General features: G+C 33.1%; 1 protein-coding gene across 2 annotated transcripts; it reads right to left on the bottom strand.

The window, feature by feature from the left end:
* Positions 1–17,117: 17,117 nt before the first annotated feature.
* Positions 17,118–22,455, bottom strand: LOC18435529 (pentatricopeptide repeat-containing protein At1g03100, mitochondrial). 2 transcript variants are annotated; one of them, XM_006845573.4, is made up of 2 exons: positions 22,236–22,455; positions 17,118–20,381 (listed from the first exon to the last, which is right to left on the bottom strand). In XM_006845573.4, the coding sequence occupies exon 2, from the start codon at positions 20,169–20,171 to the stop codon at positions 17,754–17,756; it is 2,418 nt and encodes an 805-aa protein (XP_006845636.2). In that variant the 5' UTR covers positions 20,172–20,381; positions 22,236–22,455; the 3' UTR covers positions 17,118–17,753. The 2 variants fall into 2 exon arrangements, with proteins under 2 accessions (XP_006845636.2, XP_088709068.1); XM_088852942.1 differs by lacking the exon at positions 22,236–22,455 and adding an exon at positions 22,072–22,189.
* Between the last annotated feature and the right edge of the window lie 4,495 nt (positions 22,456–26,950).

The raw sequence follows: 26,950 nt of genomic DNA, 5'->3' as shown, positions 1-26,950 counted from the left end.
CCTATTAATGTCTATATCATCCTTTACTTTAGATTGTTGGAATTTTATTTCAATATTTCCATCTGGATGTTCAATTATTCGGTTTGGAATATTATTTTTAGGTACTTCTTGAGGTTGGTTGGCATTTTGTAATGCCCATGACTGAGGTAAAATAATACCTGACCAATGAATTGTTTTAGGTACACTCGCATGTGATTTTTCTATATTTGTTTGAAATAATATAGTCTGATCTTTTTTATCCATTTGCATAATATTAGGACAGAGAGCATTCATTACTTTGTAATAAATTATATATACTATTGCTAGATTCTGAGAAGCATGCATCATGTTGAATCCATGAGTTTTTAGATTTATAGATAGTATATCTAAGATGTTTGGATTTGTTAAAAAAACAGAAAAATTTGGAAAACAATTAAAGTATATTGGTCCACTACATAGGCTGGATTCGACCATACTTAGGACTGAATCTGTGAAATTTTTGTGTCTTGTATCTCTTAGGCATACAAGCACAGAAGTGTTTAACCCTAGTCGGGTTAAAGGTTTAATGGCTATTTGAATTAACCCAATGTGTAAATATTTATAACTATTTTCTTTATGTTTTTCAATAATTTTTCTTGAGAGTAGTTGAAAGTCTTCTTGATTCTGAGTTACAGATAAACTTTCTTCTACTGTTTTTATAGCATAACCTAATTTGAATTTAAATGATCTTTTTTGATAAATATCTTTTATTGGTACCTTAGGAATATTCCAATTTTGAATATGATCTTCAATATCATTTATAATAATGTGTTCCATATTTTTTACTCTTAATGTCTGAGGTTTAGTTGCAGTATTACCTTTAAGATTCCTAATTAAATTTGCCATCTGTAAGTTGCGGATAATGACAATCTGGACGATCAAGGATCCAGCGTGTTCCCCTAAGCGGCTCTTCCTGGCCTTGGCGGGTACTTTGCCTATACTTGTCCTTTCGTCTCTTGTCTTAACTCTCGGACTAACTTTCTTAGATGTAAATTTAAGTAAGTTTCTACAGTAATATTGTAACTTTTTACTTTAACAGTTTACTGTTTTACTGTTTGGCTCTGAAACCATAACGGGCCAAGATCTTCAGTAAAATTCAGTATTTCTTTAAATCGTTTTAGATTAGATATGTGAATATTAAACTGTTATATTTGATGATTTCCTGTAGGATTTTGTTAAAGTTTAGACATCAGAGAATTATACAAATAGAAGATGATATAGAAGAAGAAATAAATATTAATAATACATATGATGATAAGTATATAGCAGCATATTTAACCGCTAAATTAGAAAGAAAAAAGAAGAAAATTAATATTGATTATTTGAAAAAAGATTATCTTTTTGAAGAAAATCAAAATATTAGGCAATGGTATTTGTCATGTGCCTCATGACATCTAATATTTTTAATTCCGATAGACCATCTATTGTCCAATTGACTATCGATCTTCCTGAATATGACACAACTTGTTGTATAGCATCTTCTTCAAGTTGAACATCAACAGGTGTAGGTCGTTTATGATATGGTAAGGCTGTAATTGGTTTCCAAGTTTACCATAAGCTATTCTATTTAGGTCAATAGGTGTGGTATCCATAAAAGCATTTTCTTGGTGTTGTATAGTATCTTCTATGATTGGTTCTATTTCTTCTTGAAGCATTATTGTCTCATGCTCTGGTATTTTGGATTTTCCTTTATCATAAGATTCTGGTAATGGACTAGAAATAGTTGGTAAAGGAATACTGATTTTGGGAGAAGGAATTCCTTTTATGTCTAATTGAGCTAATTTGGCTATTAATTGATCCATTAAGGTTTTATTATTTTCACCTATATGAAATTTATTTTATTTAATTCTGGAGCTGGTTTAAACAGGACTGCCTTTGGAAGGGAAGGAGTTACTTCCTTTCAAACGAGTCTTTCTATTCGTTCTGCCTGTTTTCCCTGAGACTGCATATACAAATTAGTATAATTGTTTTGTTCCACAATATGATGAATTAGTTCTTGTTTTTTCCCTAATTCTTTGGGTAAAACTTTATATGGTGTGGCAATTATATCATATAATGACTGTGGTGGTTCTCTTTATTTGATGGAGTTACTCCTTTGAGTATTATACTTTTGTCAGGAGCGTGTGTACTAGCAGTAGTAGTACCATCCGTGCTTATATATGTTTTTTTCATCTAGAGTTTGAAGATTATCAAATGAACGAATAATTATTTTATATTGAATACATATTTCTTTTAACCATACAAAAAATCATTTTGTTTCTCTTTTTTTTTTGAGAAATTTGTTGTATTTTTTATGCATTAATTCTATTAATCTTGGTTGAAAGGTTTGAAGATACCATTGCCTAATATTTTGATTTTCTTCAGAAAGATAATCTTTTTTCAAATAATCAATATTAATTTTCTTCTTTTTTCTTTCTAATTTAGCGGCTAAATATGCTGCTATATACTTATCATCATATGTATTATTAATATTTATTTCTTCTTCTATATCATCTTCTATTTGTAATGTAAGTAATTGGAATTCTTCTATATTGGGTTCAGGAGTATATATGGGAAGAACCACATGATCAGCCGTTCTTCTTACTCATTGTAGTTGGAAGTCTGAAAATGATATTGGTTGGGAAGAAGAGGGAAGTATGATGACATCAGGAGTAGTATGACAGAATTTTCTAGAAGGTATGAATGATTTTTTGTTTCTTTTCCTATTAATGTCTATATCATCCTTTACTTTAGATTGTTGGAATTTTATTTCAATATTTCCATCTGGATGTTCAATTTTTTGGTTTGGAATATTATTTCTAGGTACTTCCTGAGGTTGGTTGGCATGTTGTAATGCCCATGACTGAGGTAAAATAATATCTGACCAATGAATTGTTTTAGGTATAATCGCATGTGATTTTTCTATATTTGTTTGAAATAATATAGTCTGATCTTTTTTATCCATTTGCATAATATTAGGACAGAGAGTATTCATTACTTTGTAATAAATTCTATATACTATTGCTAGATTCTGAGAACCATGCATCATGTTGAATCCATGAGTTTTTAGATTTATAGATAGTATATCTAAAATATTTAGATCTGTTAAAGAAACAGAAAAATTTGGAAAATAATTAAAATATATTGGTCCACTACATAGGCTGGATTCGACCATACTTAGAAGTAAATCTGTGAAATTATTGTGTCTTGTATCTCTCAAGCATACAAGCACAGAAGTGTTTAACCCTAGTCGGGTTAAAGGTTTAATGGCTATTTGAATTAACCCAATGTGTAAATATTTATAACTATTTTCTTTATGTTTTTCAATAATTTTTCTTGAGAGTAGTTGAAAGTCTTCTTGATTATGAGTGTTACAGATAAACTTTCTTCAACTGTTTTTATAGCATAACCTAATTTGAATTTAAATGATCCTTTTTGATAAATATCTTTTATTGATACCTTTGGAATATTCCAATTTTGAATATGATCTTCAATATCATTTATAATAATGTGTTCCTTATTTTTTACTCTTAATGTCTGAGGTTTAGTTGCAGTATTACCTTTAAGATTCCTAATTAAATTTGCCATCTGTAGGTTGCGGATAATGACAATCTGGACGATCAAGGGTCCAACGTGTTCCCCTAAGCGGCTCTTCCTGGCCTTAGAAGGTACTTTGCCTACACTTGTCCTTTCATCTCTTGTCTTAACTCTCGGATCAACTTTCTTAGATGTAAATTTAAGTAGGTTTCTACATTAATATTGTAACTTTTTACTTTAACAGTTTACTGTTTTACTGTTTGGCTCTGATACCATAACGCGCCAAGATCTTCAGTAAAATTCAGTATTTCTTTAAATCGTTTTAGATTAGATATGTGAATATTAAACTGTTATATTTGATGATTTCCTGTAGGATTTTGTAAAAGTTTAGACAGAAGAGAATTATACAAATAAGAGGTATAATGGATATATCGATAACTATCCACTGTGCGTGGTTGAAATCTCTTATTTTAAAACTAAATAATATTTTAAATTGCATTCGATCTATAGAAATTTTTTCATAACAGACTGATAATTTAAACTGTATTGATACACACTATTTCAAATTGAAACTTACTTCAAACTGAAACTTATCACAGGGTGTACAAGATTACAGACTAAACTGAGAAGGATTACAAAGTGTAACTACTTAAAACAGTACAATAACAACTGATAAAAAATTAATACACTTACAGTTTACATATGCAATAACTAGAAAAGAATTTCCAGTGTTGGGGGCAATATGAAGGAAGAGAAGTCAGATTGCAATCACACATGCTGATATAAAAATAAGGAGGAGAGAGGGAACCTGGAGGTGGATGGATATGAAGCTATGAGGTCAAGATAGCTTTGATGGATGATAATCTATCTCCGAGAGTAAGAGAAAGAAGGGAGAGCAGAGAAGGAAAGGAGAGCAGAGAAGCTCTCAGAGGATTGTTGATCTCAGACTTGAGTTTCGACCTGCTGAGTGAATGAGAGGGAGTTCCCTTTTATAGATGAGTTTGCTTCATGATGAAGCAAAGGGGTGATAAGATCGAAAGGGGAAGAGGACAGATGAAGCAAAGGGGTGATGAGACTAAAAGGGGAAGAAGACAAGAAGTAAAAGAGAAAAAGCAAAAGAGAAAGCATCTTGTACAGTGGTTTGTTTGGTTTCATATGCAGGTGGCCACAGTAAAAAGTGCTTTTTGTACAGTGACTTCTTTGTTGTTTATGGAAATGGGCACAGTAACGGCATCTTGAATAGTCTTTTGTTTGTCGGTAGTGATAATGACAGGGCATCTTTGTCGGTGGAGCTTTGTCGTATCTGATATTATGTCGGTGGAGCTTTGTCTTGTCTGTCAGTGATACTGTACAGCTTTTAAGGTCTCTGACTGAACTCATCTGGATCTTCTTCTTCGGGATCTGTTTCTTCTTCTGGATCCGCTTCACTGAGTTGCAAGTATCTATTGGTGTGTAATGGTGACGATTGGACGGTTTCGTCTGATGAAACCGGTTTTCTTCCAGCTTCGGCGAATATTTCTTTCATCTGTTGTTCTAACATTTCCTTTGAAGCATTTGGGTTGGATTGGAGCATGTTTCTTAGATATGTAGGAAAGTCAAAGGAGGTATTGGCTGTGTTTGGGCTTGGTTGATATATAGGTGTTTGAGGAGGTATTCTTTTGAGGGTTATGGCAGTGGGATCCATGTTAAAGATATCCCACCATTTGACTGAGATGGTTTTGCCCAGTCTAGGAATGTAAGTATGGTCGACTGTATTATTAACAGAGATGGTATATTCCCATTTCATGATCCATGGGAGTTGGTATAAAGCCATAAAGTAAATGTGAGTGTCAATAGTATTATCATTATTATTGAATTGCACAAATTGTTCCTGCACTGTTTTGAAAGCAGGGGGTAAAATTGCAGTTGTTGATCCCCAAACTAAAAACCAGTTTTTAAACCAATTGGGGAATCTTTCGAAAATAGGTAACCGAAACTGGATATACCAGCTATGAGTATTATTTGGATTTTGGTAATAAAATAATTTATGCCAGGCCTCTATATATTCGACATATTTGTAATATTTGTATGAAAAATCGGGGTTGTGTAATTTCTTTCCTTGAGCGGGATTGCAACCCCACTCATCATAAGAGTGCAATTTCTTAATTTGGACTTTTGAGTAAGCAATGACTCGAGTATTCTGCTGGTAGTCATGGACAACAAATATGGATCCTGTTTCCATAAAAATTGCTTCATAATATTTTCTGGTTTTGACTCCATTGGTTGGGTTTAAATGATTTATCAAATACAATGGAGCAAGTTTGATGGGGTCTGTATTGATGTGATGTTCATCAATGGTGATGTCCATAAGGTAGGCTCGTTCAATATATGAGGACTTGGGTATATTAGGCCTTGGATTTGATTTAGATTGGGCTGGAGAATATATAGGATTAGAGGTATTAGCCTCAGGATAAGTTATTTGGTGAATAGGGGAATTTGAAGGTGAAAGGGTTGCCAAAGGCGGGAATTCACCTTCGAAAGGTAATATATTCATTGGGCGTTTATCGTGGCGAGAATTGCTACGAGAACCCATGGAATTAGGTGAAGGTGACAGTGTAATATTTCTATTAGCTTCGAAAATCTGTAGTACTAGTAAAAGGGGTGATTCTTCGTCGTTGGCGTCAGTGTTTTCCCCCTGCAAAAATTCACGGGTAAGAAAATCAGGAAGAGAATTGGAAGACCCGGGAAGGTGTTCAATAGTGAAATCAAAAGCGGACAGGATAGCCTGCCAGCGGGCAAATATTTGTTTGGAAACTAGTTTTTGAACACTTTTTGCAGAATATCTTTGGCAGCTTTACAATCAGTTCGTATGAGAAATTGTTGATTGAGAATATCACTCTGGAATTTTGTAACACAATGAACAACGACTAATAATTCCTTTTTGACCATAGAATAGTTTTGTTGAGTTGGATTCCAGGCTTTAGAAGTATACCTGAGTAGTTGTTCCTGATTATCGATGCGTTGTTTGAGAATACCACCCAATCCTATTTCTGAGGCATCACATTCTATTATCTTGAAAGCAGCAGAATGAGGAAGAGAAAGGCAAACAAGTGTTTTAACCTTTTGTTTAATTAGTAGAACTGCTTTAGTATGAATATTTGTCCAAGGTGGAGAATTCTTTTTTAATCTATCATGTAAAGGTTTCGCATCTATGGCAAGATTAGGATAGAAATCACTTATATAATTTAAACATCCTAAGAATCTTTGAAGTTCTTTTTTATCAAGTATCTGATAAGGGAATTTATCAACAAACTGTATGGATCTATCTATGGGGATAATTGTGTCATGGTGAATCATATGTCCTAAAAACCTAATGTTGGTTTTAAATAAAGTTATCTTTTTTGTCGATACAACTAATCCAGCATTTTGGACTGCATTTATAAAAGTATTAATATGTTTGATATGTTGATCGATTGATTCAAAGAAGATCAAGACATCATCAATATAAACTATCATGAATTAATAATAAGCATTGAAGACATCATTCATTATTTTCTGAAATTCTGATGGAGCATTTTTCAAACCGAATGGCATTACATTCCATTCATATTGTCCAAATGGTACATTAAATGTTGTTTTATATTTATCTTGTTCTTGGATTTGTATCTGCCAATATCCAGATTTCATATCAAATTTGGAAAAGATACAAGCATTGGCTACTCTATATAATAAATCTTTTTTATTGGGGATAGGATATCGAATCTATCGTAAAACTTTATTAAGAGGTTTATAGTTAATAACGAGTCGAGGAACTCCTCGTTCTTTTTCAACATTTTTATTTACATAAAAGGCTGCACAACTCCAAGGTGAAGAGCTTGATCGTATTAACTTTTTTATTTGCAGTTCATCTATTTTTTTTCTACCAATACTTTTGTATTAGTCTAGCTTTTGTAAGTATTTGTTTTTCATCAAATCCTTGTTCATATGGTAGACTAATACTATGTTTTTTCTTTTCCTAAAAAGCATTGGGATGTTCACTACATATAGAGGTTTCTATGTGTTGTTGAATTGATTGAATCTTTTGTTGGATCAAAGGTTCTTGTATTTGTTCTTCTATATACTTATATTTAATTTCTTGTTTTAAAGTACAAAGAAATTTTTCTTTATTTTGTAACTGACTTTTTACATTATTAATTTCTTTTAGTTTTGGTTTATGAATGAATTCAAAGTATATTGGTACATTTTGATAATTCGAAGATATTCCTGTTTAATTTATCGATAAAGGATATAGAAGTGTAAGAAATGGAACTCCAAGTATAACTGCTTGGCTTAGTCCTTTGACCATAATAAATGGTGTAATAATACATTGATGATTATTACAGACAGAAGCATTAGATAATTTATAATTGATAAATAGTTTACTGCCATCTGCTGTATTTAATATTTGAGTTGTCTTATCAAAATATTTGGAAGGTACTAGACCTTCGTTGATGTAATTAAGGTCAGCCCCTGAATCTATTAAGGCTGAGGTTTCGAAACTATAATCCTTTGCTACAATTATCTTGACTTGAACAAACCATTTTTGAATCATAATTTTATCTATTAAATTAACAGAAGGAATTGTTACCACATGAGGTTTGGCTTCTGAAGTTTCTGGTATATCTTCTGGTGGATCTGGCTCATATCTCATGAGCTGATCAAATTCTATTTCTTCTGTATCAGTCTCGGGTTGAGATATTTGTTGTAATTCTAGAGTTTTGATCCTATTTTTTAATTGATATACTTTTTTTTTGACATCTTTGATTTCTTGTTTTAGATCTGAAATTTAAGGTTCTTTTTGTTGAGAAGTATGTTGTTCACTTACTCTTTTCATGATAGAAGCAAAATTGTATTCATCAGGTGTTTTATTGATTGGAGGTGTTTTTGCTTTTGTTTTGGTTAATGTAATAAATTTAGTGATTACAGATCTTTTTTCCTCTGGATCTGTAATTTTTTCAATAATATCTAATATTAAATTATCTTCTTGAGTAAGCATATGAAGATTATGTGTAGGTATAGGGCAACTACAAGTAGTGTCTTTCATTTGATTTAATTGAATCATCTAAATGTAATGATCCTATTTTCTTTTTTAATTTGCATTGGTGTTTGTAATGACCAACCTTTCCACATTTATAACATACTAGAAGCTTCTTTTTATTCTTTGTATTTGGAGAAAATTTGTTTATAAACTTTTTCTTAGATTTTTTATATTGTTTATGTACTTTATTTGATTTGGATTTATATTTGTCTTTTTTATATTTTTTCTTTTTCTTATATAATTTTTCAGGCATATTTTTCCTATCTAGATAATATCCAAATTGTTCACAAAAATCACCAAGTTCTTTTTTCTTGGTAATTTGTTGTTTATCTAACTGTCTTTTAAGTTTAAGATCAGTGCATAAAGCTAATCCTTCAGCACATATTTCTGCTGAGAGTTCTCCAAAGGTATAAGCTGAATATACTATAATTCCATTATGTTTCTTTCTAAGTCTATCTTTGACTTTTTCTGCAAATAAATAAGGTAGACCAGCAATAAATTTCTCTTTCCAGTGGTCTAGTTGACAATCTTCTCTTATTAATAATCTTGAGAAAAAGACATCCTTATACCATTTGTAATGAGATAATGTAGGACAACGAAGATTAGAGAGCAGATCTTCTGATCTTGCTGCTAATAATGCTGTACTGCCTACAAAATGGCAGGCAACCCAGACCAAGAAGTTGCCAAAGCAATAGTCAATGGATTCACTGGCTGGCTAAGAGGATGGTGGGATTTCTATGTAGATGAAACCAAGAACAGAATCCTTACCCATACAAGACAATGAACCGCGAGAAATGAACAAAATCAAGAAATAATTTATACTGAAAGTGATGCAGTAAACACCTTAATACGACGAAGAATCACCCCTTTCACTAGCACTACAGCTTTTCGAAGCTAATAGAAATATTACACCGTCACTTTCACCTAAATCCATGGGTTCTCGTAGCAATTCTCGCCACGATAAACGCCCAATGAATATAATACCATTCGAATGTGAATTCCCGCCTTTGGCAACCCTTTCACCTTCAAATTCCCCTATTCACCAAATAACTTATCCTGAGGCTAATACCTCTAATCCTATATATTCTCCAGCCCAATCTAAATCAAATCCAAGGCCTAATATACCCAAGTCCTCATATATTGAACGAGCCTACCTTATGGACATCACCATCGATGAACATCACATCAATACAGACCCCATCAAACTTGCTCCATTGTATTTGATAAATCATTTAAACCCAACCAATGGAGTCAAAACCAGAGAATATTATGAAGCAATTTTATGGAAACAGGATCCATATCTGTTGTCCATTACTACCAGCAGAATACTCGAGTCATTGCTTACTCAAAAGTCCAAATTAAGAAATTGCTATCTTATGATGAGTGGGGTTGCAATCCCGCTCAAGGAAAGAAATTACACAACCCCGATTTTTCATACAAATATTACAAATATGCCGAATATATAGAGGCCTGGCATAAATTATTTTATTACCAAAATCTAAATAATACTCATAGCTGGTATATCCAGTTTCGGTTACCTATTTTCGAAAGATTCCCCAATTGGTTTAAAAATTGGTTTTTAGTTTGGGGATCAACAACTGCAATTTTACCCCCTGCTTTCAAAACAGTGCAGGAACAATTTATGCAATTCAATAATAATGATAATACTATTGACACTCACCTTTACTTTATGGCTTTATACCAACTCCCATGGATTATGAAATGGGAATATACCATATCTGTTAATAATACAGCCGACCATACTTACATTCCTAGACTGGACAAAACCATCTCAATCAAATGGTGGGATATCTTTAACATGGATCCCACTACCATAACCCCCAAAAGAATACCTCCTCAAACACCTATATATCAACCAAGCCCAAACACAGCCAATACCTCCTTTGACTTTCCTACATATCTAAGAAACATGCTCCAATCCAACCCAAATGCTTCAAAGGAAATGTTAGAACAACAGATGAAAGAAATATTCGCCGAAGCAAGAAGAAAACCGGTTTCATCACACGAAACCATCCAATCGTCACCATTACACACCAATAGATACTTGCAACTCAGTGAAGCGGATCCAGAAGAAGAAACAGATCCCGAAAAAGAAGATCCAGATGAGTTCAGTCAAATACCCTAAAAGCTCTACAGTATCACTGATAGACAAGACAAAGCTCCACCGACATAATGTCAGATACGACAAAGCTCCACCGACAAAAATGCCCTGTCATTATCACTATCAACAAACAAAAGACTATTCAAGATGCCGTTTATGTGCCCATTTCCATAAACAACAAAGAAGTCACTGTACAAAAAGCACTTTTTACTGTGGCCACCTGTATAAGAAACCAAACAAACCACTGTACAAGATGCTTTCTCTTTTGCTTTTTCTCTTTTACTTCTTGTCTTCTTCCCCTTTCAGTGTCATCACCCCTTTGCTTCATCTGTCCTCTTCTCCTTTCGATCTTATCACCCCTTTGCTTCATCATGAAGCAAACACATCTATAAAAGGGAACTCCCTCTCATTCACTCAACAGGTCGAAACTCAGGTCTGAGATCAACAATCCTCTAAGAGCTTCTCTGCTCTCCTTTCCTTCTCTGCTCTCCCTTCATTCTCTGCTCTCCCTTCCTTCTCTGCTCTCCCTTTTTTCTCTTGCTCACGGAAATAGGTTATCATCCATCAAAGCTATGTTGACCTCATAGCTTCCTATCCATCCACCTCCAGGTTCTATCTCTCCTCCTTATTTTTATATCAGCATGTGTGATTGCAATCTGAATTCTCTTCCTTCATATTGCCCCCAACACTGGAAACTCTTTTCCAGTTATTGCATATGTAAACTGTAAGTGTATTAATTTTTTATCAGTTGTTATTGTACTGTTTTAAGTAGTTACACTTTGTAATCCTTCTCAGTTTAGTCTGTAATCTTATACACCCTGTAATAAGTTTCTATTTGAAATAAGTTTCAGTTGAAATAGTGTGTATCAATACAGTTTAAATTATCAGTCTGTTATGAAAAAATTTCTATAGATCGAATGCAATTTAAAATATTATTTAGTTTTAAAATAGGAGATATCAACCACGCACAGTGGATAGTTATCGATATATCCATTATACCTCTTATTTGTATAATTCTCTTATGTCTAAACTTTTACAAAATCCTACAGGAAATCATCAAATATAACAGTTTAATATTCACATATCTAATCTAAAACGATTTAAAGAAATACTGAATTTTACTGAAGATCTTGGCGCGTTATGGTAGTTGAGCCAAACAGTAAAACAGTAAACTGTTAGAGTAAAAAGTTACAATATTACTGTAGAAACCTACTTAAATTTACATCTAAGAAAGTTGGTCCGAGAGTTAAGATAAGAGACGAAAGGACAAGTCTAGGCAAAGTACCCGCCAAGGCCAGGAAGAGCCGCTTAGGGGAACACGCTGGACCCTTGATCGTCCAGATTGTCATTATCCGCAACCTACAGATGGCAAATTTAATTAGGAATCTTAAAGGTAATACTGCAACTAAACCTCAGACATTCAGAGTAAAAAATAAGGAACACATTATTATAAATGATATTGAAGATCATATTCAAAATTGAAATATTCTTAAGGTACCAATAAAAGATATTTATAAAAAAGGATCATTTAAATTCAAATTAGGTTATGCTATAAAAACAGTAGAAGAAAGTTTATCTGTAACTCAGAATCAAGAAGACTTTCAACTACTCTCAAGAAAAATTATTGAAAAACATAAAGAAAATAGTTATAAATATTTACACATTGGGTTAATTCAAATAGCCATTAAACCTTTAATCCGACTAGGGTTAAACACTTCTATGCTTGTATGCCTAAGAGATACAAGACACAATAATTTCACAGATTCACTCCTAGGTATGGTCGAATCCAGCCTATGTAGTGGACCCATATACTTTAATTGTTTTCCAAATTTTTCTGTTTCTTTAATAGATCCAAACATCTTAGATATACTATCTATAAATCTAAAAACTCATGGATTCAACAGGATGCATGGTTCTCAGAATCTAGCAATAGTATATAGAATTTATTACAAAGTAATGAATACTCTCTGTCCTAATATTATGCAAATGGATAAAAAAGATCAGACTATATTATTTCAAACAAATATAGAAAAATCACATGCGATTGTACCTAAAACAATTCATTGGTCAGATATTATTTTACGTCAATCATGGGCATTACAACATGCCAACCAACCTCAAGAAATACCTAGAAATAATATTTCAAACCAAATAATTGAACATCCAGATGAAAATATTGAAATAAAATTCTAACAATCTAAAGTAAAGGATGATATAGACATTAATAGGAAAAGAAACAAAAAATCATTCATACCTTCTAGAAAATCCTGTCATACTACTCCTGATGTCATCATACTTCTCTCTTCTTCCCAACCAATACCATCTTCAGACTTCCAACTACAAGGAGTAAGAAGAACGGCTGATCATGTGGTTCTTCCCACATATACTCTTGAACCCAATATAGAAGAATTCCAAATACTTACATTACAAATAGAAGATGATATAGAAGAAGAAATAAATATTAATAATACTTATGATGATAAGTATATAGCAGCATATTTAGCCGCTAAATTAGAAAGAAAAACAAAGAAAACTAATATTGATTATTTGAAAAAAGATTATCTTTCTGAAGAACATCAAAATATTAGGCAATGGTATCTTCAAACCTTTCAACCAAGATTAATAGAATTAATGCATAAAAAATACAACAAATTTCTCAAAAAAGAAAGAGAAACAAAAGGATTTTTTGTATGGTTAAAAGAAATATGTATTCAATATAAAATAAATATTCCTTCACTTGATAATCTTCAAACTCTAGAAGAAAAAACATATATAAGCACGGATGGTACTACTACTGCTAGTACACACCCTCCTGAAAAAAGTATAATACTCAAAGGAGTAACTCCATCAAATAAAGGAGAACCACCACAGTCATTATATGATATAATTGCCACACCATATAAAGTTGTACCCAAAGAATTAGGGAAAAAACAAGAACTAATTCTTCATATTATGGAACAAAACAATTATACTAATTTGTATATGCAGTCTCTAGGAAAACAGGCAGAACGAATAGAAAGACTCGTTTCAAAAGAAGTAACTCCTTCCCTTCCAAAGGCAGTCCTGTTTAAACCACCTCATAAAAGTATCTTCATTGACCATTGTAACAACTGATTTATATTAGGAAAATCAAGGTTTTGAACATGATGTCTGTAAAATCATGCAAACATGACTGACTTACCAAAGAAAACAAAAACGAAAAACGAGGGAAGAATGTCCATTTAGAATAATAGTGATATGGTCTGAACTCCAAGTGGAAGTCTACCCACAACAAAACAAAACAAAGCAAAACTATGTATAAAATCTTCACATTGCCCTTTTGTTGAAACAACCCCATCAAGTCCTACATACTTGGGATGCAACTGGAGCTTCTGTGAATTCCAATCATGAAGTCTCCATGTGTCTGTAAGGACCACCCCACCCCACCCCATCCCACCCCACCCCACCCCACCCCACCTAGGTGCTCATTTTGTGACAAAAAAACTCTTTTTCTATCATTATAATTTAGGAAAACGCCTAGTCATGCAAACACAACTGGAGCGCCTAAACTACGTTCCACCTAATTTTTTTCTCACCTTCCTAATCACAACCCTTCTCCATCATTCCCTCTTAAACTAATCCAGATGGTGAAGATAACTATTATGTCTTATCTAAAATTACAAATGATAAGCATTATTTAGAATGGAGGGTCTATTGCATGAATAATGGAAATAGAACTTAAGGCTGATCAGATGAGTCATGAAACACAAAAATATATGAGGGTATTGAGAAACCTCAGACTGGAATAGGGGGGAGCTTATTATTAGTTTCCCAAATATCATTTTGCTAAGTAAAAGAAGAAAAAGAAAAACCAAATGCTCACTAGATCATAAACTACTTGAGCATCCTTTTACCAAAATTAAAGAAGATCCCATTTCCATTTGTGATCAAGCTATCAACGTATTACATGAAACCTGACAGTCACAAATTTCCAAGTCTAAGATATAAATTACATAAAACCATCCACTGAAGAAATGCAGAAGTTTAAGGAAACTCACTATCACGGACTTCTTCAAAGAGTGAAGTTCAAAAGAAGAAAAAAACAAGAATCTAATATCTAGAATATTCAGATATTAAGAAGTCAAAGAAGAGACCTTTAACTAGAAAAACAGAATGCCCAACAATAAGATCAGAAAACAATAAGATCAGAACAAATGCATGCACAAGCATATATATCAATGTAGAGAGAGAGAGAGAGAGAGAGAGAGAGACAACTTGATCACAAATGGAAATGGGATATAGAGAGGAGAGCATATCAATGTAGAGAGAGAGAGAGAGAGAGAGAGAGAGAGACAACTTGATCACAAATGGAAATAGGACATAGAGAGGAGAGCCTGAGAGAGGGGAATCACTGTTTAACGTATTAGAGCTAGTTTTAATGTTGAATAATAGTAAAACGACAACTTGATCACAAATGGAAATGGGAATGACAACTTGATCACGAATGTAAAGGAAAGCCCGAGAGAGGGGAATCATTGTTGAACGTACTAGAGCTAGTTTTTATGTTGGATAATAGTAAAACAAATTTCAAACAGAAAAACAAAACAGAGTGATTTTCCATAACCAATCCTGCAAGAATATTTGAAGTCCAATCTTTAATCAAGTTTAATAAGATCAGATATATATATATATATATATATATATATATATATATATATATATATATATAGAAGATACTACAAAACATCTATAGACAAAAAATGAACAGTGATTTCGTCTACCCTCATCACCACCCAAACTTCATCGTACGGTCACAGTTGTCCGGTAGTGTTTTAATTTTTCATTTTTTTTTTACTGATCGGAATGATCTGAAATTTTGATCGGAATAATCTGAAATTTAGAACGTGTGTACATCATAGTGAGGAATACCTAATAAAAATATGAAAAAAATAATTCGCAAAATATAATCGTTTGATAATGGATTGAATTTAATTTCAATTTAATCAAGGAATAGAAAGGAGTGAATAGCTTGGACCATGTATCAACCGTCCATCTCCGGTAGAAGGTTCCGTAGGAACAATTCTATATTCCAAATTTCAGGATACCTCATTCCTGAAAATAAAGAGGAAGTGTGAGTAGAAATGGCAAATTTATAGGGGTATTTTGGTCAATTTATATTTTACGAATTATTTTTTCATATTTTTATTAAATGCGTCTCACTAAGATGTATACATGCTTCAAATTTCAAGTAATTTAGATTCGTAGAAAAAAATAAAAATTGAAACACTACCGAACAACTATAACCGTGCGATAAAGTTTGAATGGTGAAGAGCTATACATGTTGGGAAGAGTTTTCCTATATATATATAGAGAGAGAGAGACCTTGGAATGACAACTTGATAATAAAGGAGAGCCTGAGAGAGGGGACTCATTGTTTAACATATTAGAGCTAGTTTTAATGTTGGATGATAATAAGACAAATTTCAAACAGAAAAACAAACAGTGAGTGATTTTCCATTATTAAATTCAAAAGAGTTTGTTTTTCCATTATTAAATTCAAAAGAGATAAGGATAGTAAGTACAATGCCACTTAGAAGGTGAAGTCCTTCCAAAGAGCCCAGCCCAATTTTCAAATTCTATCACATATTCACAAGAATATGTGATTTGTATTCCCATCTGAATCTCCTCTAACAATCCCACAGTCACTCCTAAACTGCAGCAAGATAACTCATTTACATTCAATGTACAAGGTACCCACAGGAACTCCTGTGCTATAATCGGAAACTTCACTTAAATGCAATGTACAATAATAGTTGATCCTTACAGTCCATCCTAATCTCCTATAACAGTCTCACAATTATCCTTAACTACAATTTGGAACTTCATCTAAATACAATGTATTCAGAATTCAATTACCACCGCACGACACATAGTAATCCTGAAAGACATGGCCATCCATTTATTTGAAGTCCAATCACATCTCAGCTCTATTTATAAGAGAATAAAAAACAAACACCAATATATTCTGAACACTACATGTTACTTACTTCATCCATTTCACCATATTTAGACATTTGAATTCCAAAAAACAAGAGGGCATATATTTATTAGAACAATTCACAAATAATATACTGGGAAAATCTAACATTTGAAACAAACTGGTAGAATCACGGAGATTGGTTGTTGATCATATGGACAAGGACAATAGAGAAGAACCATGCAAAGAAACGGAAACATAGAGATAGAAAATGGAGAGAGAAAGAGGTACAAAGAGAAGAGTTTTGTGTTGATTTTTTTTCTTTAAAGCTTTTGTGCAATATATATGCAGATCTTAGACTGGATGGTCTTTGTTTTTTTCTAAACGGTCTTTTTTTTTTTCAAACAGTCTTGAATTAATAACATGTAGTTGTACATGAGAACCCCACATTTGCATTATAAAACATCTCTATAAATATGCATAATAATTTTCAATAGTGTTTCTAGAATTGTTTTAAATTTCAGAGTGTAAACTCAGTATTGGAAAAGGACTTCTTAAATTCCAAGGGGTGCACTCAATACTAAAGATATATCAGAAAAATCAGAGTTACCTTACTGGTTTTTCAAAGGGAATAAAAAACTCTCCTTGTACTATATCTTTGATTTGTACAAGGTCGACCGCAACTGGTTCAAATCTCCCAACCTTTTTAACATTAATATCCATTCGATTTAAAAAATCTTCTCTATGGCATTGCTCACAGCTTTTGAATCACCGACCTGCCCTTTTAAATCGTCTAGAGGAGTATCATCATCATTGTCTGAGCCTTTTCCCAACTTTTTGGAGTCGGCTAGGAGTATCTCATGAGCAATTCACCACATTCTCCAAGCCTTTGAAAGACTTAGTTGGCGAGCTTCTGAATGGCGGGTCCAGATTCAAGCCTATGCTCAGTACTGAGGTTGGAACCATTGATTTTGTATGGTAGATCTGGACCCAGCTCAAAGCATTTTACTAGCTTTTCAGTCTCAATCCAACAAATTCTACCTTTGCCTCGCCAAATTTCTCAGTCTAACTCTGTGAAATTTCTTTCAATCCAAGCCGACCCAATTCTTAAAAGTCAGAGCTTCTTCCCTCCTCTTGTACTGAGCCTCTGTCTGAAACTTGGAACCCTTCTTGTTCTTATATAAAGTTTTGTGATACTTTAAACACAGTTGCCTATACTTGTACTTGTCAATAAACATCCCCTCTCTCTCCATCAAATTAATGACCTCATTGGCCCTTTGGAAAAAACCACCTCTAACGAAGTTATACAACAAAGAATCCAAAAGCTCCTGGTCGAATTTCAATGGAGATGAACTAGATATCACTTTCATCACACCCCAAAGTTCTGTTATCTCATGGTACTTACCTCCAATGGCTGAGTAACCAGTAACCAGAGAATGGAAAGTCTGGGCATTGGGCTTGTGGCCTAAAGCCACCATCTTTTTAAATGCCTTCTGAGCATCAGGCATCAACCCTTTCTTGCAAAAGAAATGTATCACATGGTTCCAATCGATCACACCACAATCTGCTCCTTGTTCGCTTTTGATCTCCTCCAATAACTTGGCCATGAGCTTTGGCTCCCCATTTCCCTCACACCCCTTTACTAAACTCTCAAACCCATGATGGGTGGAAGGTGAAATATTCGCTTCCTTCATCACTTTGTACAATTTGTTGGCCCCTTTTGCATCTCGCTGCAAAACCCGGGATTGTATTAGAGCTTCATAGCAGCTCGCATCTAATTGGACACCACACTTTTGGGCATCTCGTAGAAGCGAGCCAACCTCGTTGGGTCGGTTAGCTTTACAATAGGCTTTTAGCAGTGACGAGTAAACCAAAGAGCCTGTTTTGAGTCCACTAAGTCTCATCTCATCAAGAAGGTCATGGGCTTGGTCGAGGAAACCGAGAGCTATGCATGTGTTTATCACTTGAACCATAAAAGAGCTATCAGGTGAGGCTGGACCTTCTTCCATATCAGCCTCAATAAGAAGCTCAGCCAAATCAGTAATCTTTTCTACCTCCAAAAAGGCCTTCACGAGTTTGGCACACATCTTCTCAGTAGGATACAGGATACCGTCTTGGGTTCTCACCAGTTCAACTCGGTTTTGCAACTGAGCTGAGAAAGAGTCAAGAAGCTCCTTTGCCTCAGCTTGAATTCTTAAGAAATTCTGGTCCTTTATAAACTCCATGATAGATAAAGCTGGACCTTCAAATAGCCGAACAGAACTGATAACTCGATTCTCGTCATGTTCTTTAGGGAGGAGACGTTTGGGTTTCTGAGCTGCAATGGCTTCCACCACTGATTGGGCAGTGGCTAAGGAGGTCTGAGCCTTCTTGGCCCTCCGAAGAATTTCTAAAACCAACTCAGTTGCAGCACCCAAGTCCCCAAAATTCAGTAGGCATGCGAGGTAACAGTTGTAGAATTGCTGGTATTGAAAATCACCCAAGCCACAGGCCTCATTAATATGCCTCCTAAGTTTCTTAATCTCATCTATCCTCCCATTCTTTTCATATATGTGTGCAATTGTGATAAGCAAGGAGGCATCCGGCTTCACCCCAATTCGTGGAATCAGTTCAAGAAGCTGCTCAGCCTTTCTGGCAAACCCATATACAAGAGAACCCATCAAAGAAATATTAAAAGCGAAAGTATTGGGTTTCATAGAGAGAAGGATACTATTACTTTTCTTTCTGGGATCCACCCTATTGTCCTTGAAGAAGTGGCCAAGCTCAAGAACTATCTCAGCAGCAAGAAAAGCACCAGGAGCTGTTCGAGACATGTGGGCTATGACCCCAAGCCAAGCATCAACAGGTGGGTATTCCTCTACTTGTACCATTTTCCTCAAGATGGTTGATGCCTGAACTGGCAGTCCAGCCCTTGCAGCAATAAATGATAGAAATATCAAAGACTCTTTATGCAACAGTTCATGTTTACCCTCGCCGAAAGCCATTTCTACCAGACTGTAAGCTTTATCGACCCATTGCAGAACACCACTCTCTGCTAAACTAGCTATGAGCTTATTTAGCACTGATTTTCTTGGGAACCCTTCCATCTGTTTGTATCGCTTAAAAGCCTTCCAAGCATCATCAAATCTTTTTTCATCAACAGCATCAGAGAGCTCTAGAGCTAATTGAGATGGGTTTTGAGCTTGAACAAGAATGGACTCTGCCATTGTAGAGTATAGACGATGGGAAAGATGAATCTCGGTGAACCCATATTCATAAATTGAAGCACCATTTCCTTTACTTAAGATGCACATAGTGGAGGGTGCATATTGATGAGAGAAAGTGTTGGAAATCACATAAGCAAAAGATTTGTAGTAAAAAGAACTTGCAGTGATGCTGGGCTTATCACCGGGCAAGGAGAATAAGTTAGCTGAAATTCGAGAAGTGAGTTGATATCTCAGGCTTCTAATTACCGTTGAATTAAACATAAGCCAAAAAATCCAACGACCATGAAAATGGAGCATCTGAAAGAGGAGATAAAAACTGAGGCTTATGGATTCACCACTGCAATGAACAAGGCTGCAAAATATGTCATCATGACATCTACATGATGTCCCAAGCTGAGGCTTATGGATTCATCACTGCAATGAACAAGGCTGCAAAATATGTCACCCTGACATCTACGTGATGTCCCTCATTACATTTCTGTACTCTTATTGCTCCAGTAAATTTGCCTATCAAGAACAAAGGTTATCATGAAGTTAAAAATAACGGAGAAAAATTACATAGAAATGGACGTGTATCTGAAGATGAAAATTAGATAGAAATACATATGCATCTGAAAGGGAAAACGAACTGCTATTAATCCTAGAGAAGGGAATAAATTCCAATCAATACAAGACAGACATTTGTGTTTCAATAAAAAAATCTCAATCATTTGATGTAAAATAATAACTCAATGAATCAAATATGAACTGTAATTTCTCCCAATAACTAATAACTAAATGAATCAAACATGAACTCTCAGCCAAGCTCGTGAAACAGAACTTTGTGCAGAGACTAGCTATTATGAACAGGCAAAGGAAAATAACCAACTCAGCTATCATGTTAAAAAATGGGGTAGACGATGACCCTCCAAAATGTCTACTGGAACGTTTTCATTATACCCAACTAATGGAGGTGGTGAACAATATAATTTACACAGCTTTCAATAGATGATATTTGGACACATCCATCTATAAAACCAGTTAGTGGTTGAACTTTTGGTTCTCAATAAAACCACACTCTCAAGTCTCAATCTATCCTATGTTCCACCATTACTGCATCAAGTCTCTAAACTCAAACCAGACAGACATTAAAACAAACACATTTGGGTCTCCTTTAATACCCCATCAAAATACACGACTGAGAAAGATAGTTCACATGTAGAGGAATATGACACACTACATTCAACTGGTTTCTAGTAATGTGAACAAAGTTCAAATTTATGGGAGGTAAAGCAGAGCAAGTTCTTGGATAATGTTAGTGAAAAGGAAAAAAATTCCCATTTTTCATCAAATAAAAGGGAGAAATTACAGTATTTTATTCATCCAATAAGGTAAAAAAGGAAGACATTTTTTATTCATCGGATAAGGTAAAAAAGGAAGACGCAAAATTAAAGTGGGACTAAAGCTAGAAAATACTTAGCATGAGACACAAAATTACAGTGACATAATTAGCAGTGATGTTTTTAAAGAATATGCAACTTCCTCACAAGATTTCCAGACAGAAAGAAATTCAGCCATATCTTATCATCTTGAAGAATGGTGTATCAATTTTTCTGTCTTGAAATATATCAGAGAGAGAGAGAGATCCAATGCTCTGCCTCTGAAGTCTGAATACGGCAGAACCCATTAAGATGTGGAGATGGGAAATCAGAGAAAGAGAGAGAGATGCAATGCTCTGCCTCTGAAGTCTGAAAAGGGCAGAACCCATACAGATGTGGAGATGGGAAATTGATGGTGTTAATATATATATCTTTTGAAGAAGAAAGATTATGTAGAAACTAACCCTAAACCAAGTTCAAGAGTGTGGCTTTAAATTTCTGGTTTGAAGCTCACCAAATAGGATATATTCAAATCAACGAAACGAATTTTCCAAGTATTAATTTTCAAGATTGAAATCGTCTGGAAATATATACATGCGCCCATATGTATCAATCTCTAACACATGCAAGATTTTTCAACACCAAAGATAATATATACATGCGCCCCTATGTACCAATCACATGTTTGTAGTACAACTGGCAAATAGCAGTATAAAAAGCAATACCAATCCTTAAATTAAGATTTTCAAAAACAAATCAGAAGTAAAACAAAAACGGAATCGTTATATCCATGGGAAAATTGAAATGAAAAGAATATTCAAGCCACTTCAAAAACTTACAATCTCTCAACCAAGTTGCAGAAAATTAAAGGAAGAAGAACCCACAATTATTGACACAAAAGAGTAACAAAACAATAGATATCTCTCACTTAAAATAGCAGTTTGAATTCCACATAAAGCGCTGATTTTCACAATAAAATTATACAGTTCGTATAAAACCCCACCTATTTTCTTTCTCCTTTGTTGCAGGTTTAAACCACAATACCTCAGCTGAGTTACCTCTATCTTGAACCTGAGAGAAAAACAGGAAAAATCCACACTTTTGATTTTTAACGTGAGACAGAGGGACCAATCCGCGCCTAATGTTTTGAGGCCATTTACCTTTACCAATTAATCTTGACAACTTGATGGTCGCATTTATTTCATTTACCAACTCAAAAGTTCAAAAAAAACAAAACAATTTTGAATTTTATGACCCAACCATGCTATTGATTTCACATGGATAGTTGTACGTAATTGTGACATTTATGTACCAAATATAATAATCTCATTCTATAAAATCTCATTCATGTTTTTTTGGGGTGATATTCAAAAGGTTAAGAGGCTTATTTTTTTGTTTAGATATCTATATAATTATTGATTATAATAAATAATATAAAAAAAATTATATAACGTTGCAATATTCAAATGTAAAAGTAAAGATGCACTAAAAAAATCTATCGAAAAAAAGTTGTTTTTCAATTAAAAAAGTTCAACTACTTAGACTTATTTCTTTGTTTGGATGTCTACATAATCATTGATTATAATAAATAATATAAGGAAAAAGTTTATGTAATGTTGCAACATTCAGGTGTAGAAGTAAAGATGCACCTCAAAAATCTATCGAAAAAAATTGTTTTAATATTGAAAAACCCTCTAATTGATCATCTCAACATCGAAATACATGAATATCAATAAATAAATAAAATTGAGTCCAAAAAATAGTGCATATTGTAACACATTATCTAGACCGTCCATTTTCAAGATTTTCATATCTTTATTGATCTACTTGATTTTAATCATTTTTGGAGTTTAAAATTTTATAATTAGAAATGAAAATAGATTTTTAGATAATCTTAAGAATTTTTTACACCAAAATTATACGTTATGATAAAATTTAGAGGTGCGCCTTAATTGGATTGTTCAAAGTTGAAACTTTATATAAACCATACCCATACTTTTAATATTACATCAAAATGATTAAAAAATATTAATAAATCCTTCCATATTATAAGATTAAAAATAATAATACCCTTTATAAAATGAAATTAGTATCACATCAAACATGTATTAATTCTCTTTATTCATCCAAAATTATCATAAGCTAACTATAATGTTATATGATTGTCGACAACAAAGACCTTGTCCATTAGATTTCTAAATGGGTAGTTGTAAGAGTGCTATTGATTAAACATAAAGTTTCAAAACATATATTTTCAGATTTACCCCAAACCATCAAATTTGACATTTAATGAGTGGGAATAGTTTGTCACCTCATTGTACAAAAGGTATGGTCTCTTTGTAGACAGTCTCATATATTATATACTAGAATTGGAATTATTGGATTATATTTTATAATTGTTTTAGTGTATAAATAAAATAAATTTAACTTTGTCTTATAATATCATGTATTTAAAAAATATTAATTAAAAATAGCTTATAAATTTCAATGTTATAACTTATGACGTCAAAAAAATATTTAAAAAAAGTTTTTTCTCTTAAAAATAGAATATAATGATATCAAATTTTTAAAAATAATAAAATATCAAATTATACACCATATACATCAATGAACCATATCCATAAGCTCCAAATATATTAGAAAAAATTAAATTTCACAACACGATTTCCCAAAATCCCTAAAACCGCTTCACATGAATGGCCCAAACTCCATGCTCATTTATATTTCTATCCATTGCAATGGATCTGTAACATGAATACATGTTGACTACGCTCATTCTAAATCAAATTTCAATAATTTTGATTTAAATTTCTGGAAGAGCATATTTGTATGGCGGAATCCTAAAATTTGTGGTACATTTATGAAGAAAAAGAATTATGAAATGAAAAATAAATGTACCTGATTTATATGAGAATTAAATCTCTATAGATCATATATCCCACTGAAACTGGGGCAAAATTGACCCAAATCTACAACTTTTGGTCGATTATTAAAATTTCAAGAACTCTTCGATTTATTGCCTTTGGAAGCAAAATCGATTGGGAGTAGTAGTTTAATCGAACAAATTTGAACAAGAATACTATACAGCATTCAATTATCTAAAAAAAGAAACAAATTTTTAAAAATTTAATTTTCCAAATCGATGCGAAAATCTCAAGAATGCGGATTTGTTCTAAACCTTCAAAAAACCCATTTTTTCCAATCCACAAATCTCAAATTGTTAGCGATTGATTTGAGTATAGATTCTATAACCATTTTTCGTTGATTTGCTAGCAATAATTCTCTAAAAAAAGTATTGCGAGTTGATAAAAAATCTACCAAACAATGAAAACCCGTGCACAAAGTGCATTGTACACGGTTGAAAAGTGGAATCGTCAATTCCGCTATAGAGAATCGGTGATACACTACAACGGAATCGCCGATTCTAGGAAGGGTGACACGGCCTGTTCCCAATAGAATGCGGGAACCAGTTCAGGTAAGACAATTCTCGATCCAAATAATAATGGATCGGGAGACTTCGATCCAAATAAGAATGGATTGGGGGATTTCGATCCAAATCGGGGATACCTTGGTTGTATGTGTCAGGGAATGCATTCTTATACTTAGGTCCCCAAGGCATAAAACATCAATTTTTAAGAAAAATGCGAATGGGTAGTCCATACAAAAAAAATTAAAATCAATAGTTTAAATATTTACTTCATGAAGATTATTATTTTCAGTTTTTTAAATTTATTACTTTTATATGTGGAAAATGATCTAATGTAATGGTTATATAGTAGTATAATGCAATCACACATCTAGAAAACCTTATTGTTGACATTTATATGACCCAAAAATTTGCACACACAGTTTCTTCATCCTCAAAATCAATCTTATGAAAAACAAATTTCAATTTGCACCCTAGATATGGTCAAAATTAGTACCTATCCAACAATGAATCTTGACCATCGATTTGGTGAATTTGAAGATCTAGGCCTTAAAAATTCAAACTCACTTTTTTTCTTTTTTAGCATTATTAATCTAATGGTGATAACTCTATACAAAATTTTTGGGAGTAAAAAAAATCCTTTTTAAGGCTTGAATCTAACCATCTCAATAAAATGGTTGGGCTAGAATGAAAACTTTTTAGAGTATTTTTTCAAAATTTTCCTTTTTGTACTTGTTCTTCATAATGAAAAAAGTGTACATTTAAAAATTATTGTTAAACAAATATCTCTAACATGATTTTTTAAGTTGGTTGCATTATACTACTATACAACCGTTGCTTAAATCATTCCCCTACAAAGTTACCTTTGGGCAAATACACTTTAACTTAGAATAAAGATAAATAAAAAAAGACATATACTCCATTCTTTATAATTTTAACATTAAATAAACCATAACTCCAAGTTAAAAGAAAATGACATTTAATTTCCCACAGACCTTTTCATTTTTCATATTATAATATTTAAATGCTCTCCCTCTCTCTCATGTTAATTTCCTATATACTTCATTCATATTATAATATTTAAAATTTAGACATGGACAATGGTTTAATAGGGCTGCAACCTTACCAAAGTAAGTGAAGCCTCTCCTCATAACTGAGTGGAAAATGCAATTCAAGCATTGAAAAAGCTTGATATCGATCATCTCAGCTTGAACATTATGCTTGAGAAAATAAATTAGGATTTTAAACTCTAAAAATGGTGTATATTACAATAAATTATCTAGACTATCCATTCCGCTATAAAAATAAATGTTTATAGATCCACAAGATTTGTGTCATTTTTTAAGTTTCAAATGTTACTGTCAGTCTTTAAAATTGATTTTAGAGCCATCTTGGAGATTTACAACAACAAAAAATGCTTTCCAGACAAAGATTTGAGATAGGTTTTTTTTTTTTTTTTGTTCTCATAAATCCTAGGCCTTATGGAAACTTATTTTTTTAGATATCGTTGGATTTTCCATTCTAGATTGTTGATAAAGAGACCATTTATCTTTGTATGCAATTTGTATAGAACCGAGGCTCTAAACAATCAAATAAGAGCACACCTTCAAATAGTATCAAGAAATGTGTTTTTAATATTGGAAATCTCTGTGATAGCCTTAAACTATATTTTCACATCTAATTATAAATTTTAAAGCTTAAAACCTAGTGTAGATGGAGTAGATCGATGAAAAAATATTGAAAATTGATAATCTAAAAATGCATTACAGGATGTACTATTTTCAAAACTTGAAATGTATTTTTTTCGTATGTCTATGCATCTTGATGTCGAGATGATCAATTTGAAGATATTTAAACATCAAAACGATTTTTTATAGTGAAATTTTTGATGTGTGCTCTAACTTTGATTGTTTAGAGCGTCAGCTTCATATGAATTAATTTTTTTATTTTTTATTCATGGTGTGTGATCATCATTAGATATTGAATTGGATCGCTTGGTGTGAGACATAAATTCGGATAATTTTTTTAAAAACTTTGTGTAAAATCGAAAATCCTGTGGAAGCGCCCTTTCGCCATCCGCGAAAGCCAACGGATTTGAAACATTGAGAAAGCACAAGCCCGCGAAATGTAAAAAGCACACCGCGCGACCAATCAAATTTCGCCAAATCAATCCCGCGGCTTGGAATCTCCAGATCCCATTAACTCGGATTGACCCGAAATCGTCCGGCTCAAACTAACAGCGAAAGTCACAGAGGAGGTATTTATAAATGTATCCGCACGCGTTCGATTCC

This window comes from Amborella trichopoda, chromosome 12 (assembly GCF_054954075.1).
Source record: "Amborella trichopoda isolate Santa Cruz 75 chromosome 12, AtrichopodaSantaCruz75HAP2 v2.0, whole genome shotgun sequence".
NCBI lineage: Eukaryota > Viridiplantae > Streptophyta > Magnoliopsida > Amborellales > Amborellaceae > Amborella > Amborella trichopoda.
This window is presented reverse-complemented; position numbering and strand designations above follow the sequence as displayed.